The sequence below is a fragment of the Mizuhopecten yessoensis genome, unplaced genomic scaffold (genome assembly GCF_002113885.1).
Source record: "Mizuhopecten yessoensis strain PY_sf001 unplaced genomic scaffold, ASM211388v2 scaffold11137, whole genome shotgun sequence".
NCBI lineage: Eukaryota > Metazoa > Mollusca > Bivalvia > Pectinida > Pectinidae > Mizuhopecten > Mizuhopecten yessoensis.
Genome location: NW_018408898.1, coordinates 138233 through 158523, shown reverse-complemented (window position 1 = coordinate 158523; position 20291 = coordinate 138233). Strand labels below are relative to the sequence as shown.

The 20291-nt window shown below is 35.0% G+C and overlaps 2 protein-coding genes across 7 annotated transcripts in view; both read left to right on the top strand.

Moving 5' to 3' along the window:
• Positions 1-7847, top strand: part of LOC110466568 (Williams-Beuren syndrome chromosomal region 27 protein-like) — a 22059-nt gene extending 14212 nt beyond the window's left edge. The window contains exons 2-5 of the mRNA XM_021523138.1: positions 3794-3922; positions 5565-5694; positions 5965-6057; positions 6571-7847. Of these exons, the coding sequence (XP_021378813.1) occupies positions 3794-3922; positions 5565-5694; positions 5965-6057; positions 6571-6755 (537 nt within the window). The 3' untranslated portion in view covers positions 6756-7847. The remainder of the gene's footprint in view (positions 1-3793; positions 3923-5564; positions 5695-5964; positions 6058-6570) is intronic.
• A 5051-nt stretch (positions 7848-12898) lies between these two features.
• LOC110466571 (Williams-Beuren syndrome chromosomal region 27 protein-like) lies at positions 12899-19289 on the top strand. 6 transcript variants are annotated; one of them, XM_021523141.1, is made up of 5 exons: positions 12899-13021; positions 14204-14342; positions 16371-16506; positions 17174-17266; positions 18793-19289. In XM_021523141.1, exons 2-5 carry the CDS (start codon positions 14271-14273, stop codon positions 18975-18977), a joined length of 486 nt encoding a protein of 161 aa, XP_021378816.1. In that variant the 5' UTR covers positions 12899-13021; positions 14204-14270; the 3' UTR covers positions 18978-19289. The 6 variants fall into 6 exon arrangements, with proteins under 6 accessions (XP_021378816.1, XP_021378822.1, XP_021378820.1 ...); XM_021523147.1 differs by lacking the exon at positions 14204-14342 and having other exon boundaries at positions 12901-13021; XM_021523142.1 differs by lacking the exons at positions 12899-13021; positions 14204-14342 and adding an exon at positions 14634-14922.
• Positions 19290-20291: the final 1002 nt, after the last annotated feature.

The following is a 20291-nucleotide window of genomic DNA, read 5'->3' as shown; positions in this document are numbered from 1 at the left end:
ATGGTGTTAGACGACGTCTCAGTGAAGACCTGGGCCCGTATTCATGAAACCGTTCTCATGCTCCAACCCAGATTCTGTGCTCAATCCCAATTTCTTGTCTCAGTGATAAATTACAAACGGTTTCAGTGTTTACACTTTGACAATGTTACATGATTGAAGCAGGTTACAAGTAGCCATCTTCAGCACAAAATCAGGCTTGAGCATGCGAATGGTTTCATGAATACGGGTCCAGGGCCTGTACTTATGCTCAAGCCCAATTTCTTTTTCCCATGATGACTGTAGATTAATAAACGGCCGAGGCCTTCCCTGGCCACTCTCTCCAAAGGCTCACATTCTCGAACCTCGAATCCCGTCTCTCCACTCTTAGACACCATATACATGTTTCTGTCAGTAAGTCCGGATTATTGAGACTGTTGACACTGGGAGACACTACTACAGTGTCCGAATTTATATATGACACTGTAAGTGTTCGGATTAAGATCCGGACTAACAACTTTAATCCTATTGTACTTTCATCCGGTATATAAGGTATCCGGACTATTAGCATTGCTATGGTAATTAAGATGTAAGCAGATTCAATTTTAATGAACATTTAACTATTAATAAAATAAGATATTCTAACTTCAATTTCATTTTGTAAGTCAAAACGAGAAAAGAGAAAGAGCTAATTTATTTTTTGGCCGGAGGCTTGTTGGGTTTTTATGATTATTTTATTGGCCCATCAGAGAACAGAATTTCAGAGTGTTAAGACTACAATAATATAAGTTCCAGAAGAATCGGCAGTATTTTGTGGGTTTTTTTAAATAAGAGGCAGTTGGAGAGACACAGAATGTATCTTCTTCCCCATTTGAAATAATTACGTCTTTTCGGCTGAATTTCCCTAGTCCCCAATATCAATATGACCCTGGCTGTTACGAGATTGACGTCAAACCCCACACAAACCTGTATATCAGTTTTTTACCGTGGTATGTGGAGTTTTTCTCTGACCGGTACACATATCCTTTAAAAGCGAGATATGAACTAGTTGTACCTTATCACGGGAATGTGAACAATTTAGAGCCGTGATATCGACATTCATTGTCTTTCCTTTCATGTCAAGGTCACCTCCAGAGTCGAGTAGATCGTAACACCACACAGTGCCAGGATAACAAAAATCTTGTTACATGTGACGTTGAATAAATTATGCAAAGTTAATTTTACACTCCGATAGTTTATGTGTCTACATATATTTGACCTACTGGCATACTAAACGCAAAGCTATTATTTAGTAGACGAAGCATGTTGTAAGTGCAAACTTCGTGGAATTGGTTTTATTTTAGTTTTATTTTGTTTAACGTCTTATCAGCATGTTGGTTGTTATTGCCTCCTTGTGATAGCGCGGATCTGATGCCGACTTTATAGTGCTATCTCACTGAAGTACACAGCACAGCATCCCGCTCGGTCACATAATACTAACAACGGATGAACCTATTATTGCCATTACCCTTAATGCTGAATGTTAAGCAGGGAATGACAACTACTATTTGTAAGGATTTTGGTATGTCCCGTCATGAGGAGAGCCCATTGCCTTCCCCACCTTGGCGAACGTTCAACATTAAAGCCAAAAGTAATGTATTACCAAGCAAGGTGTTAGGAAATTAAACGCAGTTAGAAGTAGAAAGAAATATAAAGATCCCAACTATTGCAATTGGTGTAACAGATTATTTTTTTTCGCTTTTGTGTCCCCAAGTAGAGGGCACGAAAGCAAATCCTCAATTCTGCAGGGGGTCCCAGCACTAGTCGCCTCTTACGATATATGCAGTGGGTAACAGCAGGTGTATTCTTTTCTCGATCCCTGACCTGCAGGATTGCTTCGTGAAATAGATGTTAAATAAAATATAAGAATACAGATTTATTTACAGATATAGAAAAACCTAATATTTAAAAAAAATATATATATATATATATATATTGCCATTTTGTGCATAACATTCGTGTTCCGTTTGATTCTTACATTTACATGTAATAAAAAACATCCATGATGAAAACCAACCAATCAGAATAAAGGATTTAAATAACGAAAAGAGAGATTTAATAAGCAGAGTAATTCATTGAGAAAATAGAAATTCGCGTACGAAATAGATATTTTTAGATGACAATGAAATACGTAATAGGCTTTGTAAGAATGAATAAGAATGAAATCAATTAGCTTTTTGCTAGTAACAATGAAATAAGAAGTTGTTACTTAACAATGAAATAAGTACGTTTCCGCTTAGTAACAAAGAAATAAATTAGCCTTTGCTTAATAACAATAAAACATGTACGTTGTTGTTCAAATTACACAGAAGTACAATGTATGTACGATGATAATTGAATATGTATTATGTTGGTTTGAAAATAATGAAATAAGCCCAATGTTTGTAAGACGACGTTACTTTGATAAGAAAGTACAGAAAAGCTCACGACCAAACGAAAAGATAGTAGCCGAAATAACTCTTCCCTTCTTTGTGTGAGAAAAAGATTTATTGTTATGTTAAATGGTTATCTTAGCAGTTACAAACACACAGAAATGTAGTAGGGCGTGTTTCCTTTATACACAAAAAATATCTTTAAAAGATATCTTTAATAACTTTTTAATATCTTAGTATAGTTTGCTGCTATTTATCAATAAGCGTTTGTGTATACAATTCAATTTTTAATGTATATTAGTCATCAGTGTATATCATTTATCTTTTGTGTATTTTTGAACTTCTGTGTATCTTCGATGCACAGATTGTAGTGGGCGCAATTTGTAACTTTGACATATTTCGTTATTGATCTTGTTTCAGTTCAGCTGGCGTTTTACCGTTACATGACCGCGAGATTCTTTTGATGTACATCAAAGAATCGAACTAGTCTTCTTGTCTTATCAACAAGGTGGCGCACACCGAGCCTTCAATTTTGCTTTGACATATACCAGGGGTGCAGAGAGCGAAATTGAGCGTAACCCCTGGATATCGAGGATGATTCCAGGGGTGTAGAGAGCGAACGTGAGCGTAACCCCTGGATATCGAGGATGATTCTAGGGGTGTAGAGAGCGAAAGTGAGCGTAACCCCTGGATATCGAGGATGCATAACTATTGTATATGGCCTTTATCAGCCTGCAGCTTTTGTTATAAGTTTGTTCGTCAACAGTTGATATTACGGAATATTGATATTCGGAACAAGCTTATGGATGCTAAATCAATTGCGACCTGTAGATAGTAAACGCTTGGTAAACAGGAATGTTACTATCAGTAAACGGAAAGGTCACGATCGAAAAAAAAATTAACAGACACGATTACCGCGCAAATTAGTTGTAAGTAGTCTCTATTTGTCATGTTGTAAGTAAATATCGAGGAAATCGGCTGATGTAGAGGAGTCTGTCATGGTCTTGATTTTCAATTGAGGAGGATAAATGCTATCGAAATAGTAAATCATTAGTCTAGATATTTGTAGAAAATATTCGTCGATAAAACACAGATTATAATATGATTTCCGTATAAATTATGTAGGATTAATAAGTGCCGATATTCTTTTTTAAGACGAATTTACACATAGCGCCAGTAAGAGACAAAAACCACAAACACACTTTTGCTGACACACGGCTTTACCGGGGGCCCCAACCGGTGTAAGTATCCGAATTATATACAAAAAAAAGAAGTTTTTAGTATCAACAGGAATTGTCTTAGCTTATATACATGTACGAAAAACCAACCGCATTATTTTAGGAAAACTACAGGTTTTAGGTTTATGTATTATTTATAACTTATTATGAAATCCATTTGTATCTTAGGATGTTATCGAGGAGGGCTACACTGCCCACTTGACCACTGCCGGGGTGATAGGGGATGTTTTCCCGGACGGGAGAGAAACTAAAGAAATACTGGACATTGCCGCCGGGACCGGGCTCGTTGCTGATGAGGTAAGGTGTTGATCACAATAACCACTGACCTGCAAAATAAGTTGTACTCCTTTGTTTGCTTAGCCTTTACAATTTATGACTTAAGCACAAACAAAACCAGATAAATCATAAACTTCGTTCTCATTCTCACAAACGTAAACATGATACCTCTCACCCTCACGAAACATGGCTTAGGAAATATTGTGTATCCGGTGTACAAATGCATCTACTTTAATAACCGGGGACTGTCCCTACATGGTACTCAGGGTCACTACGCTGCCACTAAATGTAACGTGTCGGCGAGCACTCATCCAGCCTCTGACCACGCTCCTTGGGTATTCTTTATCGCTGGAAAAGCTATCTTGTCAGTAAGGTAGTAGTGTCCCCTCAATGTGATGTGCCTGTGTCTAAAATTGAGATTGTAAAATGAGTGTGCAGGGACCAAAACATTGCACATGCTAAACGACTATCAGACTCTGATGGTCTGATTTTTGGGCGAGGGCTGGTACATGCGATTTTGTCATTATCGATTTGTTTTGAAGGGTGTAAGATTCCTTTTATGAAACTATCTAATAATGGTAGGTTTTCAAGAGGGACTGCAAGAATAATCAAGAAATTATTGTCTTTGGATTTGTATCCGCTGCAGAGGTTTCGAAAACCGCTAACAGTTGCATTGCTTTTGGTATGCCATATATTGTGCTTGAATGCATTTTCATAATTGCTTTCAAAGGTTCAACTTTAGATAAGATCATCGTATGATGACGCAGGAGGGATGTCAGATCTGGTACCAAGCACCAGAAATGAAAACTCGAATAAGAAATATCTCAGATGGTTTTAGCATTGGAAGTATTCATAAATGCTCAGTGGCACACGGTGACCACACGGCGCCGTCAGCGAGCCGTGTATCGGTTACACATCGCAGGATACACCAGTCATATGATCAATAACTGCGTTCCACTCTACTTATTCCGAGTGCAATGCATTCCATGAAGTTGGTACAAGGAAAGCACAGTTTTCAGGATCCCATAGATGTTAGTTTCGCGTTGAATCTGCTGTTGGAGGCGGTCAAGCGTTCGGCACGTGTGTAAAAAGGATCCATTATATTCAAGCAGATTTTAATCCAGGCGTCTGTTGGTTGTTAAAGATCTAACTATGCGTTCTTGGTTTTTGTGTTCTTTCAAGATTAAATGAATTAAGAAATCTGTAATGGTATTTTGTTTGGAAAATATTTATCCTGTGTAGTCAAGATGAAAAGTGGTCAGTCCTCTTTTGGGAATGAGGGGATGATACAATAGCTTTCCAATTTATGATCCATAGGCGATATATATATATATATGTGTGTGTGTGCTTAGAATGGATCGACTTGGAGTCAGAAAAATTCCCTGAAAACCCGTTTATAAGTACAAGAATCATTGCAGGTTGATTCCATTAACGTTAATGAAATGCTCTCGTGACTATTTTCCATTATGAAGTGACCAATGACACTTGAGTGTGACATTCACTCCCTCTCCTTCACACCAAAACAACGCATATCATTACATGGCCTCTAATATCCTAAACATAATTTTATGAACTTCTGCTCTCGTTAACATTACTTAATGAAGTTGTATACATTGTAATATATTTCCTACTTTGGTCATAATACCTAGCGATCATTTTTTAGCTGAAGAAGATGGGATTTCGTTTGATCGACGCCCTTGAACCTTCTAAAGGAATGCTAGAGCTGGCTGTAAAGAAATACCGCAATGTGTTCAACCAAGGACTGTCCAAAGACCCTTTACCTTTCCCCTCCGGTCAGTATTATGTCACTCGCCACCTTCCGGTAAGTGTCAGTTAGATAAATATAAAGGTAAAGGTCATCATACGGTTTAAATTATGACACAAGTCAACTTCCGGTTGTTATAATGTGTAGTGGGGTAGTCAGTGCTGCCTACTTCCAGTAAGTGGATGACCGAACAATTCTGCAGAATATAAAACTAATACTATTTTCCCCCAGATGATTCCTCTAACAGAGAAATATTTCAATTCGTTGTTGTTGCAATTATCCATTTTGTTCATTTCAGATAAATATGACGCCATTACTATCTGCGGTTGGCATGGAAGCGCCGGTCCCCTCGCAGACTCGCTATCGGAAATGACCCGAGTCGTCAAGCCAGGTAATTCCGCAAGCATGAGACAGCCAGAAGAGTAATGCTTTCTGATTATAGATCAGGCCTAAATCATCGCAGCACTTTGAGGAAGGTTTCTGTTGTTTTTTGGTATTAATAAGAATTATTTCGATCTTTCTTGCTGAGGTGAGAACTGATATGTTTATCTTATTACGTTTCGATATGTTTCAAATTCGCATATCGGATTTACCTGTACAAAAGGCATGGCATTTTTATGAGATACACAGGTCAAATGAAGGTAAAATGAATTTCACATTTCACCGTTAGATTGTATTTTATGTGAAATCTCACGAAGATTGGATTTTTTTGTGAAAATTCATTGTTTTTTTGGTATTTTAAAACATGCATCGATATTTCATTTTATGTGACATTTCAGTAAGACAGATCTTATAAGTGATAATCCAGTAAATCTGTATTGCAGAAGCTACTAGATGGTAATATATTAAGAAAAAATTATAAAACAAGGTCAACCAATTGTCCCGTACTGTGTTGTTTTACCAGGTGGCTACATATGTATTGTGACGAGGATGCACTACGTTCAGAACCTTGACGACTACAAGGAGACATTCCTACCCGAGTGTATAAAGTTGGAGGCGGACGGCAAGTGGAAACAGTTGGAGTTTAAAGGATTCATGGGCTACCCTTTCAACAACGAGGGCGTCAAGATGGTGTTCAGGGTCTGCTAAAGGATATCTACAACGTACAAATGACTGATTCGTCCATTCTATTGTAAATGTTTCAAAGACTTCTTTTATAACCGTTGCAGCAATACTAATATTGCGATGCCCCACTCCTTCTTTAGCTATTTTGTAAGTGTATGGAGCTTGATGGTTTAATCGAGATTCCTTTTTGGGTATTATGTGAAACAAATCCTTTTATCAACAACATTGTTTTGCTAAATTGTCGCAAACACTATTTTCAAATAACAAATCAGATAAATTTGGTGTTGAATGATATTTTGTTCCTTTTGAACGTCATTTTGGATAATTCTACCTCTTATTTGTCCGTGACAAAACGTGAAAGTATTCGCTATTGAAAATCGATGTGGCGACGACAATGAAAATTATAATATGAATCGTTTTGAAATTTGAACCTTGAATAAAGGCAAACTGATATCAGAACAAGGAAACATATAGAGGGTTTGTAAACAACATTCTTATAGAAATGGACTTAATGTCTTACGACGTACTGGAATTGTAAATGCCAAGTTTCAATTAATCTGAACTTAATTAGGTACCAATTCCACATTATATTACATTCAGGTTTAGTATTATTTATGGTTATTTTGATTCTATAATCAGATCCAACCTAATCACGTCTGTAAGGAACTCAATCTTCTACAAGTAAGAATGCTACAGTAGGTGTTCATATCATTGATTGTACCTGGTGTGAATAAGAGAAGATGACACTTTTCATATATTATTACAAATATCGAAGATGAACACCGTATTAGATATTTTTTTCTTGATTTGTCCAAAGACTGCCCCTGCTGTGGCCTTGGTTGATAAAGCATTGCGCTTTCCTGAGGGAGAGGCACGCTCTCGCATATGGCGGTTTTGGGGCAGAGGTGACCCATATTCTCAGGTTGTCCTATTCGAGCGATTGTCTCCGATGAGTTGTTCTGTAGTGTCTCTCTGTGTAAGGAGAATGTTCTCGTATGTTTTATTGCCCATGTCAATACCATGGTATTGCCCATGTCAATACCATGGTTGTGTGTAATGTTCATGTTCTGTCTAACCGTATCCTATGTAATTGGAATAAAGTTAAAATTGAACTAAGTCGTTGACTTTCTTCTTATCTTGTATTAATCGTTAATTCTATAAAGAGCTCAGAGCTTTCAGATGTCATGGTATTCTTCATATTAGTCGCTCACAAATTCCTTTTTACTTCATTGTTCGCCTGAATCCCATTCATCATTTATGGGTTTATGTGATGTACACTAGCGAGCTGTCATAAATGGGTTCTATACCATGTTATTAAAACTCAGAGACTTGGGTTGTTGGTCAAACGATTAAGACATCTGACGTTTTATGATTGTCTCCCCTGACTGTGTGGCGTGTTGCAATTACGGACCAGGGTTCCGAGTCACCACCGTGGGAAGATTAACTCGCTGTTTTTGTCTTTAAATTAATCCAAATACGGCTTTTCCAACGTAAGATCATACAGTGAACGAATTTATGTTGGAAAAAATATACATACACAACTACGACGGCATTGTAAGACGCAAGAAAAATCGAAAGCAAATGAAAGATTATTTTATCTTGAAAAACTTGTTATGCACATGCACAAAGGGCAGTTACTCTGTTAATTCCAGAAATTCTCTCAAGTTAAGCGGATGAGATGTATTTGGGAAGATCGGACATAAATGTTAACAAACGTACGGAAAAACGTGATAGTTTAATATTGTTTATACAAACTATTATTTAAAATTATTTAAGCAAGTTTTGATCCCTGTGTTGCCTACTGACCAAAGTAGCGTAATTTTTGAAAAACGTAAACAAATTAACTTGATCTAAGCTCAAAATTAATTAACTATGCACGATTATTAATCAAGGTAACATCTTCTTAAACTTGAAGTACATCACGTGCCTGCATGTAGCATACGAAAAGAATAAAGATAAATGCACTGTGAAACAGACATTAAAAGCATGTAAGCACGATATAATATTAATATTTAAACGGATTCGATTCAGACAAGAGTGAACGGATTTAAACTGATATTTCCTGAATATTCAAACTAACTGTAACTGGTCCATGCTGTACCTCCAGGTCAGCACGCTTAATGCACACATGTTATAGGATGCAAGTGCTGTACACCAAAATGCTGATGTTTTTTGAATTTTTGTTGTTGTTATTGTTTATGGTTTGCTTATAGGCAAATGTTACACCAAGCTACTGCAAAAATGGATAATTTCGGACTAAAGAATCAGGTAAGACCAAGTAAGTTTCGTGCATATCGAACGAGCTATTACATCCATTCTTGCTATCTGTACTTTAAAGGTAAAATCGGTAAACTTGACCTGAAAAAGACCCGAAATTCATGTCCGATTTACATTAGGATTTTCATGACAAATTCAGGTAAAATATTTCAACTAAAATTGACCTTTGTGCTCTCTTCAGGTAGAATTGACCTACATATTTCACCTGAATTTGACCTGAACTGACATGAATAAATTTTGCCTGTGTATGTACATGTATATGGAACATTACTTGTTTATACATGTATAACGAGGGTGAGAAATGTTTGGAAGTGTCCGAGTGTCCAGTACACCCGATATACAGTACAGAGACAAAGGCCGGTAAATAATTATCTAAAGCACGTGATGCGGTTATTCAGCAACAGGACTTACTAACTACTGAAGACTCGGACATTTTCGCCGCAGTTTACTGTTCGCCTTTTTCGCCCTCCGCAACGACTGTGAATTTATTTATACAGCGAACAGTATCAAATATTACATGAACATAGATTTCAAATGTGTAGGGCGATATTAATGTGGGGCGAATATGAATGTCATCGGCGTAGGGCGAACGTTTCATTGGGCGAAATTTTCCCTGTGTAAAGTATAGTTATTGTCATGTCGTGCTTGATCATGCATAAGTCAAAATTCCCGACTTTGTGACTTTGGGATGCTCTAACCAAACACTAGATCTACCTTGTTAAAATATCCGATATTCCAATTAGACTGCTAATCTCTAAGTACATATATGCATGACTGGCTTTTTGGTTAGGCCTACTCCTTCATTGTATCTACCTAAACTATATATATTTCCTCTTCAATTTACATGGAGTACATGTTTAAAATGTATGTCTTTCTATATGGAAAGGTCTTTAATAGGCAATGCATGTGCCCAATCATATTTTTGATTACAACAATAAAATAATTTTGAATTGAAATTTTCTGACTTTTAACTGAAAAGTCCGCTGCCTTATTTTCGACGATTACTATCGAATGATCGGACATTTTTGTTTAATGATTTAACGTTTTAAAAACATCTGTTTCATTTCTTGATTTCTCCGTCTGTAATTGTTTAATCCAACACTGTACAGCTCCCGTTCTAATTTTTTCACTTCCTCAGGCAACAATCTCAGTAACGTGGTGGTAACTTCCTGTACAGTAAACCATGGCCGCCTATAGTTTCACACTTCATGTTCAATAACTACTAGGATCATGTACGACAACTATATCGGAGTATCCTAGGGACGACTTTCGGATGGTCGGAAGGCGCAATAGATAGCACACTCGATGACCGTGGTTAAATGTAATGTGTTCCATAGTTGTACAATGCATACAACGTATCTTTAACTTTGTCGATTTATTGAACTGTTCTTGTTGGAAAATCGCTTGGCAAAAAATCATTTTACCATGCCATATTGTCATTTCGTCCTTTTACGTCTCATTAGTGGTACTAATGGTCAAAATATTTGGATTTCATAACTTAAGTATTCCAAAACGTATGTAGTAATACAGGGTAAAGTGTAAGTTACATTATTCTATTAAACTTCCTTTATATATATTAAATTCCAGACAATCATATACATGAAAAACCTTCTGAGGATGGAATACATCAGCTACGTACGTTCCTTTACATCAATACTCCCTTAAGTATGTACACCTCTGAGAAGTCAAAAATGTCCTGTATTAAACTTTTTTTCTTATATGGATTTTTGGAAAAAGGAGTTGATGGCATAGTAGAAAATGCAAAAAAAAAACATATGTCCGTGTATTCGTTTTTGTGCTATTATCGGTCAAAGATGCCAATTTAACACAACATGTGATTTTAGGTGATTTTTTGGGTTTTGACCATTTACAGAACAAATTCATACAATTTCTTCCAAGTGTGTTTTATCAGATATGTATGAATGTTTGTAGCATTGATGAAAATAGTATTTTCTTTTAATTTATGGAAGTAAAATTTCTTAATCTTATGCTTTTAACTCAGAAAGCCGATTTTAGTTACCCCTGCCCCCTATCTTTTAATGAAAAAATACTCAATTCTTACCATTTTTTTGCAGATTAAACGCTTGATAAAAAAAGTTCTGGTATTTAACTTTTTTTAATATTTAATGAATTCAATGAAAATGTGTTTCTCTTTCTAAAACATCTACAAAAATGGGGGGGTCAGTGTGCTTCTTTTTTTGTCCCATTATCATTTGTGTTTTTTTTTACCTTTTTCGGGGTCAAAAATCAAAAGTGCTTCAGTAACACTAAATACGTAAAAAAATATCAATAATATATAATTTTCCAGTTTCTTGCATATTATTTTTATCATATTGAACATTATAAAGTTGTACAGCAAAATTGAACGTGCTACAATTAAAAATGGCGACACAATGACAATTTAAGTGATCAATCTAGTGTCAAAAAAGGTGAAATTTTGGCCTTTTTTGAAGCGCAAGAAATACACATTAACTTAATACACATTTTCAAAATGGCCGCCGAATTGGTAATTTTTTAAATCCTTGTAAGAAAAGTTCTACAAACAACAGGGATTTAACGTTTTTTTTCAAACCCCTAAGCGACGATAAAGTTAATGCCATTAATGTTCGAAAAATATATCTAAGTGTGCAGGATCCGTTCTCTGTCAGTAAGATCTTTAATGCAGCAAAACAGCCAATTTGATTATACTCACTTTACAGATTATTTAATATACTCACTTTACAGATTATTTAATATACTCACTTTACAGATTATTTAATATACTCACTTTACAGATTATTTAATATACTCACTTTACAGATTATTTAATATACTCACTTTACAGATTATTTAATATACTCACTTTACAGATTATTTAATATACTCACTTTACAGATTATTTAATATACTCACTTTACAGATTATTTAATATACTCACTTTACAGATTATTTAATATACTCACTTTACAGATTATTTAATATACTCACTTTACAGATTATTTAATATACTCACTTTACAGATTATTTAATATACTCACTTTACAGATTATTTAATATACTCACTTTACAGATTATTTAATATACTCACTTTACAGATTATTTAATATACTCACTTTACAGATTATTTAATATACTCACTTTACAGATTATTTAATATACTCACTTTACAGATTATTTAATATACTCACTTTACAGATTATTTAATATACTCACTTTACAGATTATTTAATATACTCACTTTACAGATTATTTAATATACTCACTTTACAGATTATTAAATATGCTCACTTTACAGATTATTTAATATGCTCACTTTACAGATTATTTAATATACTCACTTTACAGATTATTAAATATGCTCACTTTACAGATTATTTAATATACTCACTTTACAGATTATTTAATATACTCACTTTACAGATTATTCAATATACTCACTTTACAGATTATTTAAAATACTCAATTTACAGATTATTTAATATGCTCACTTTACAGATTATTTAATATACTCACTTAACAGATTATTTAATATACTCACTTTACAGATTTAACCAGCACTCCTCTAAACTTGGAAATTTATATATTTGGGTTCAACAAGAGTTCAGACAACTCGGATTTCACCAGTGAGTGAAACAGTTTTATGATGCAGTGCGGTTCATGTTTGTCGTACTGTACATCTATTACCGGATTGTGTTACAGATGCAGTCACATGTGTGTGTCGTACGTTCATTTATCCATAGGTCATTTGTTCACATTCTGTGTCAACCATTATTGTACTAAATGTATTTGTAATTTATAAACACCATAGGATCTGCATACTACTGAACTCATTAGCTTTTGATGCAAGTAATAGGGCTTTAACGTTAAACACATGAAAACTATCCAAGTGTTTTGTCGGAGGAAACGAGACATCATTTATAGAAGTTTTGAAGTTGCCATTGCATTTGACTGTATTGGACTTCTTTTTCGTTTGAGTAGAAAATTGAGAAACGCACAGGAAAGGCTGGATACCAAGGAACGGGATATTTGAAATTGTAAATATTTGTGAAAGGAATAGTTGAATGTTTCCAAACTAAGGTTTGTAATGGATACATTGTATATAATAGAAAAAATATTTTGAAGTACTAAATATTTTTGTCCTATGAGTAATATTAAAATATGACATTCTAAAAACTTTTACCAAAATATAATAATATCAAAAACTGATATTGTTAAAAACACAGTTGTTATATGTTAATGCTCCGCAATGCCACTATATAACACTACCAACGCCAGTTTTGTGTTATGAGACTATAACACAGGCGTAGTGATATCTGTACGTGTCCGACTAACTACCGAATCGCTATTCCCCTCCGCACTAGCGAGATAAGCAAAATAACCCACCATAATTCAATAATAATCACCGTTTTATGTAAGACTATTAAAAAATGTGATTTGAAAAAGTATTTGTTTTACGGGGAAAGTCACGAGACAACATTCCGTGCACAATTCTATTGGATATTCTACCTCTTGAACAAACACCGCGAAAATTAAATGGTGTTTTTTTTTATGAAATAAGGATTGGCTATAACCTATACTACCAGATATCTAATTCTAAACTAACTTATAAAATAGCCACAAGTAGCATATCAGACAGTTTCATGTGAGGTTACTACAAACAAAAGTAAAAACAATGGATGACAATAGAGCTATGTTTTAAATTGATGCTTGTATATATCCATTATAACACGTGTAATTAATCAAACCCCAGCTTTGTTTATGATAGTGAATAACAACCAATGAGTTCCAGTCAAAAAGGAAGTTACATAGGTAATACTTCTTGTATTGTCACAGTAAAATATAATTACCCGTGCAGTGCATAGCATGGAAAACCAATTGTATCACTATAAGACTCACGTGGTATGTAAATATATCTTCAGCAATGATGTAATAATATTCACTAGGGATGTAATGGATACCGGATATGTTAGTATTAAATGATATCTTTTTTATCGCGTATATAAATAAAATGAAATGAACAGCATGGGAAAGGTTTTGTCATGTTATACGATATACAGGCGATGCATCAAATACTCTGAGATATAGATGAAATAGCTGAGCTTTTAGTGATAAATAGGTGACAAATATCTTGCAATAACGTCAGATCTCTGGTAGTATAGGTTATAGCCAATCCTTATTTCATAAAAAAAAACACAATTTATTTTATTCTCCCTAAGGAGGTGCACATAAAGAACTACACTGGTCCGTATTTCACCGTATGTCACTGCCGGGGCGATTGGGGAGATGTACCCGGATGGCAGAGCCACAAAAGAGATACTGGACATCGCCGCCGGTACCGGCCTGGTTGCCGTAGAGGTATATGACAACTCTTAACAAGCGTACTGTTATAAATTATGAACAGTTCTTTGTACACAACCGATAATATTTTGAGGACAACTCCTACACATTTTACACCTTTGTGTGCATACGCTTCACTGGTCATTTGTCTGATGAAGGCGAAACGTCACATAGAAATTCTGATTGATTGTTTAAATAAGAAGTTTTCATTATCCTTAAGAAAATGTTTAGAAATGTACTATTATAAGTGTATACAACTCAAGTGCACTTTCATAACGGCCCGGGAAGGCCGGGGTTGACATCCGGTTTGAGGAATGCGGTGTTTATTATATTAACAGAAAGTGCAGTAGCTCGACTCGTCACGTTTTTGATGTCATGGATCATTCATGGATAAACAATAATAAAGAACTTTAATTCGTTTGTCATGGAAGGAATGTTATGTGTCGTAATTCCAACCCCAGGATTCGGTTGTTTGTCATGGAAGGAATGTTATGTGTCGTAATTCCAACCCCGGGATTCGGTTGTTTGTCGTCTCAGCCTTGTTTACATGTCGCGTTCGTCATGTTCGTGGATACATGCTGTAATATACAGTATTTGTGTAAGTAAATTCACCTCAGTTGATACTTTCTAATGTTGGAAACATCCAGATTAATTCCTTATATCGCCACTTATTGGATCACTGTGCGGACATAAAGTCTATGTGACATTGTAATATTGTCAATTTGAGCTTTGTCAGATTGATATCGTCTAAGGAGAAATCGGATCACTTAACCATCATTTTATTCATTCATTGAATATTCTGAGGATGAATTATATTCATTTATGTTTGTACAGTGTTAAAGGAAGAATATCGATGAGTGTTCTTACAAACGAAATTAGCACCTGGGGCTCATGCGAGATATTTATAGAACGCTCTAACGTCACCAATCAGCGTTTCCAGTTTTTGCGAATGTCAGGCAGGACCCAAATCGAATCGAGCCTTTTGCAGTATCTTACACTTCAAATGAATGTTGTTTTGTCAGCATATTAACATTATATGATGACTTTTGCAATTTATAGTGTGAGTGTATTGCTATGATCCAAAACAGAATGCATAGTCGTCACACGTGCCATTTTAAAAACGTCAACAAAACACTGACATTTGAGTTTGAATTACGTTTTTAGGTGCTATTTGAACTTAAACACTAACAGTTAACCATCTGTATATAAAAAAAAAATGGTGCATGGTTATCTATTCTACGGCTACATCATTGTTATAACTGAGCTGTTGATACATCTATTGATTTCAAAGTATTTTTGCAAAAAGTGATCTAATTTGGGTACTGATCCGATTTGGGTAAGATGACAGAACTTGTCACTGATGTGAGTATGGTCAACTATAGATTAAAGTTATTCCTTTTAAAATGTCTAATACTTAAAATAATGAAAAAATAGACGAAGATACAATAACAAAATATTAATGATAAACATTTGAAAAACAGCCATTCATACTAATATTAACAGCTGAGTTTTTGTCAGATGTGTTACTTTTAGCCAATCACAGAACCTGTAACAAACTGCAAAATAAAATTTGGAATTATATGAAAATTACTCTTTTAGATATCTCTGAAAACTTTATTTTGCACTATGAATCTTAAAAAGAAATTACAAAGCATTTCTTCGATTATGGTGCTAGTAACTTCACATAGAAGTGAGTAGTATTTATGATTAGTGTTTATATTAATGATATACCTAGTTCTGATTAGCGTATACGCCAGGCCATTACCAAAATGACAAGACGTACAGTAGTCATCGCAGACTCTGATAAGCTTATAGATTGCTCTCATAAATAGTTCCGTCCTTATTTATCCGTTAGTGTTTGGCAGGTGATAAGCCAATGGATCAACAGGGTAAGCTCGTAATATCTGATAGGAATAATGCTCTGTACAATTATTAAAAACCTTAACCATTTCTTCAATGGTAAAGTTGAGATAAAAACTGCATACCTGAATTTAGAATTTATTTCTCTAAATTGTTTGCTTTATTGTAAATCTTTTTTTTTTCTAGCTGACGAAGCTAGGTTTTCGCGTAATGGACGCCCTTGAACCATCTGTGGGAATGCTACAGTTGGCCGCAAAGGAAGAATTATACCGCACCTCGTATAATATAGGAATCTCCGCGGAACCTTTACCGCTTCCTTCCGGTTAGTATCACATCCTTCCGGTTAGAATCACATCCTTCCGGTTAGTCACACATTCTTCCGGTTAGTATCACATCCTTCCGGTTAATATCACATCCTTCCGATTAGTATCACATTCTTCCGGTTAGTAACATATCCTTCCTGTTAGTACCACATCCTTCCGGTTAGTATCACATCCTTCTGGTTAGAATCACATCCTTCCGGTAAGGATCATTTCCTTCAGGTTAGTACCTCTTTTTTAGGTTAGTAACACATGCTTCCGGTTAGTATAATGTCACAGGTCGCCTTCTGCTTAATAAGATTATAGTTGTCCAGTCAGTATAGTAAAATAGATCATATCCAGATAAGTTTAATGGTACAATGTACGTGTCACATTTTGATTAGTGCAGTGCCACATATCACCTTACTTTCATTATATTGAGGTAATAATTTTAGAGCTATGAACGTTAGGGGTTTTATTTCATTTTTCTTGTAGAAATTGTGGACATGCAAGTTCTGAAACTTTGTAACAGTACATACACTTCCATTATTTGGTGTGTTTTTTTGTAAGTTGACGGCGCAAACTTTTCTTGAAAGGATTAAACGAATGACAGTTCAGAGCCACATTATTCTCTTTTTTGAAAATATATTCAATAAATCCTTGGTGGAATTCTTTTTATTCTTGTTTCAGACAAATATGACCCCATTACTATCTGTGGTTGGCATGGCAACACCAGTTCCCTAGCGGACGCTCTACCGGAGATGATTCGAGTGGTTAAACCAGGTAATTGTGTAGACACGTTTGGACCAAGACAGTATGGTTTCTAATACATTACGTCATTTACTAGATATAGGGATTGATTACGAGATACGCAGTCTACATTCGCTAATGCTGTTAATTAGGATTAGATTAAACGGAAACTACATTTATGAACATTAACGAATTCAAGGAAAGTAGTTTTTAACACAGTGATCGGTCTAACGATCCTGTCGTTATAGTATGTACTAAGAGTCCTCCAGCAGATTAAAGGAACATTAACCTAAGACACAATTGGGACTGCGCCTTTAAAATTTGGTAAACACTGCACCAAACAGGTGTGTCGTCCTTCTAGGACTCATCGGTGATGCTCGGGGCCGGAAGGTGGAAACCAACACTGGTTCAAACTACTATTGAACTAGAATGGGGAGGTGCGTACAACCTCTTAATTATCTGTATTTCAAAATTTCTAGGAATACTAGTTAATTTCAAATATATAACGAGTAAAATGTGTACATAAAAAAACGTGCTGCTATTTAATATGAGAAAACTGTGGCCATCGTGGTTACGGCAAACCTCGGGGACTAAGAAATCGCCAAGCAGAGTCTACCACCATGTATCCTGAAAGACGAATCAAAGACAAGCACATGGGACTACCAACTTGTTGCGAAAAATAATCACCGGAAATGCGAAGAAAGCACCCACTTGCAAATATGGTTGGAACATGGTAGATAGAAAGTCAAACAAAGAAAACACTTTGCTGCTTCATGTCGCCATTTAGGACTCGCCAATAATATGAAAATTTAAACAAACAAAAATAAAAATCCCAATGTCAATGTGTTCCGAATTATATGAAGAGTACAACGGAAAGGAAAAGATGAATAGATACCTTTACATGAGAAGCGTTTTAGATTTTAAACTTAAACTACCTGTAGTTAAATTACGGAAACTGCCGAAGATAAGATATGTTTTAATTCTTTCAACGTAACAACCCGGACTTGGGGATCAATGTCTTGGACAGATAAGTATTTGGAAATCGGAGTCAAAATATTCTAATCAGCTACTTTAATACAGAGTTTATGTAGTAAAGATGTATCAACCCATACTCCTATTAATCTCTTTCTAGTCCTGTAACACAGTTATAGATCTGCTGGTAACTCATACTTGTAAATGTGGCGATATAGGATATTTTAGTGAGATTGTATTTATGTTTTGTCACAACACACAAAGCACCAATCGAAACAATGAAAAAAATCAACATCCTATTCAAATATCCTTGGCCTGTATTCATTAAACTATTCTCATGCTCAATCATAGATTATGTGCTCTAACCAACTGTCTTGTTTAACTTGCTTTAATTAGATGTCACAATTAGGTGTTAACATTGAAAACTGGAATCAGTTTTAATAGTCTATCTAATTTTCCATATTTTTGACAAAATGTGATTTGATTTATTAATTTATCACCAGAACAGGAAATTGAGTTTGAGTACAGAATCTGAGTTTGAGCATGAGAATAGTTTCATGAATACGGACCGGGTCTTTGTTTCCTAGGTGGTTACATTTGTGTTGTGATACGGATGGACTTCGTTAAGGACGGGGACGACTACAAGGACACGTACCTTAGGCAGTGTGTCAAGTTAGCGGCGGACGACAAGTGGGAACAGAAACAGTTCACTAGATTCCCGAGCCTCATAACCGACGTAGAGGGTGTCAAGATGATGTTTAAGGTCTGCTAAACAATGATTTTATCATTACAGTGATTGTGTCATAACAGTAATTGTGTCATTACAAGGATTGAATCATTACAGTGATTGTGTCATTACAGTGATTTTTTAATTACAGTTATTTTGTCATTACAGTGAATTTTTAATTACAGTGAATGTATCATTACAGTGATTTTGTCATTACAGTGATTTTGTCATTACAGTTATTTTGTCATAACAGTGATTTTGTCATTACAAAGATTTTTCAATTACAGTGATTATGTTATTACAGTGATTTTGTCATTACAGTGATTTTTCAATTACAGTGATTTTTCAATTACAGTGATTGTATCATTAAAGTGATTTTGTCATTACAGTGATTGTATCATTACAGTTATTTTGTCATTACAGTGATTTTGTCATTACAGTTATTTTGTCATTACAGTGATTTTGTCATTACAGTTATTTTGTCATTACAGTGATTTTGTCATTACAGTGATTGTGTCATTAGTGATTTTGTCATTACAGTGATTGTGTCATTACAGTTATTTTGTCATTACAGTGATTTTGTCATTACAGTGATTTTTCAATTACAGTGATTTTTCAATTACAGTGATTGTATCATTAAAGTGATTTTGTCATTACAGTGATTTTTTAATTACAGTGATTGTATCATTACAGTGATTGTGTCATTACAGTGATTGTGTCATAACAGTGATTTTGTCATTAAAGTAATTGTGTTCCTCTTAACCTTAACCATCGAGGATGTGTGAATCCACTGGTGCTTCATAGACAATGTGTAGGCAGCCAATGGAACATGCTGCTGTTTTATTGAGAGTGAATATGACATCTGCTTGATATGTTCCTGTTTTATACTGGTAAATAAACAGATATGTGTGATTGAAAATTGAATCTTAACTGAAACTACATGTACATTTTTACATTTGTTTTTTCAATTCATTGTTTGTCTCAAGCCTGTTGCCCAAATCTCTTTAAATATGATTAATAAACTGTTTTGAAATGAAAAATTAAGGTTGGTTAAGAATAATTGTGCCAGCATTAAAGAGTCTGTTTGACGTTGTATTGTTATAATGCCATACTATACCATTGGACATTTGTAGCTTTATGATGTTTCGATTACAAAATTTTAGGTCTACGATAACGAAGATCGGATATGTGGTAAGGTCACACCAATGACAAGAACGAGTTGTCTCCCCTCTTACGGTTGTCCGTGTTTTATGCCGCCACTTACAACATTTATATAGCGCCCTATATAATTTGTAAAATTACTCTAAAGCGCTTTACAACGTATGGATAATAGTAATGGTTATAATTGTAAAAACAAAG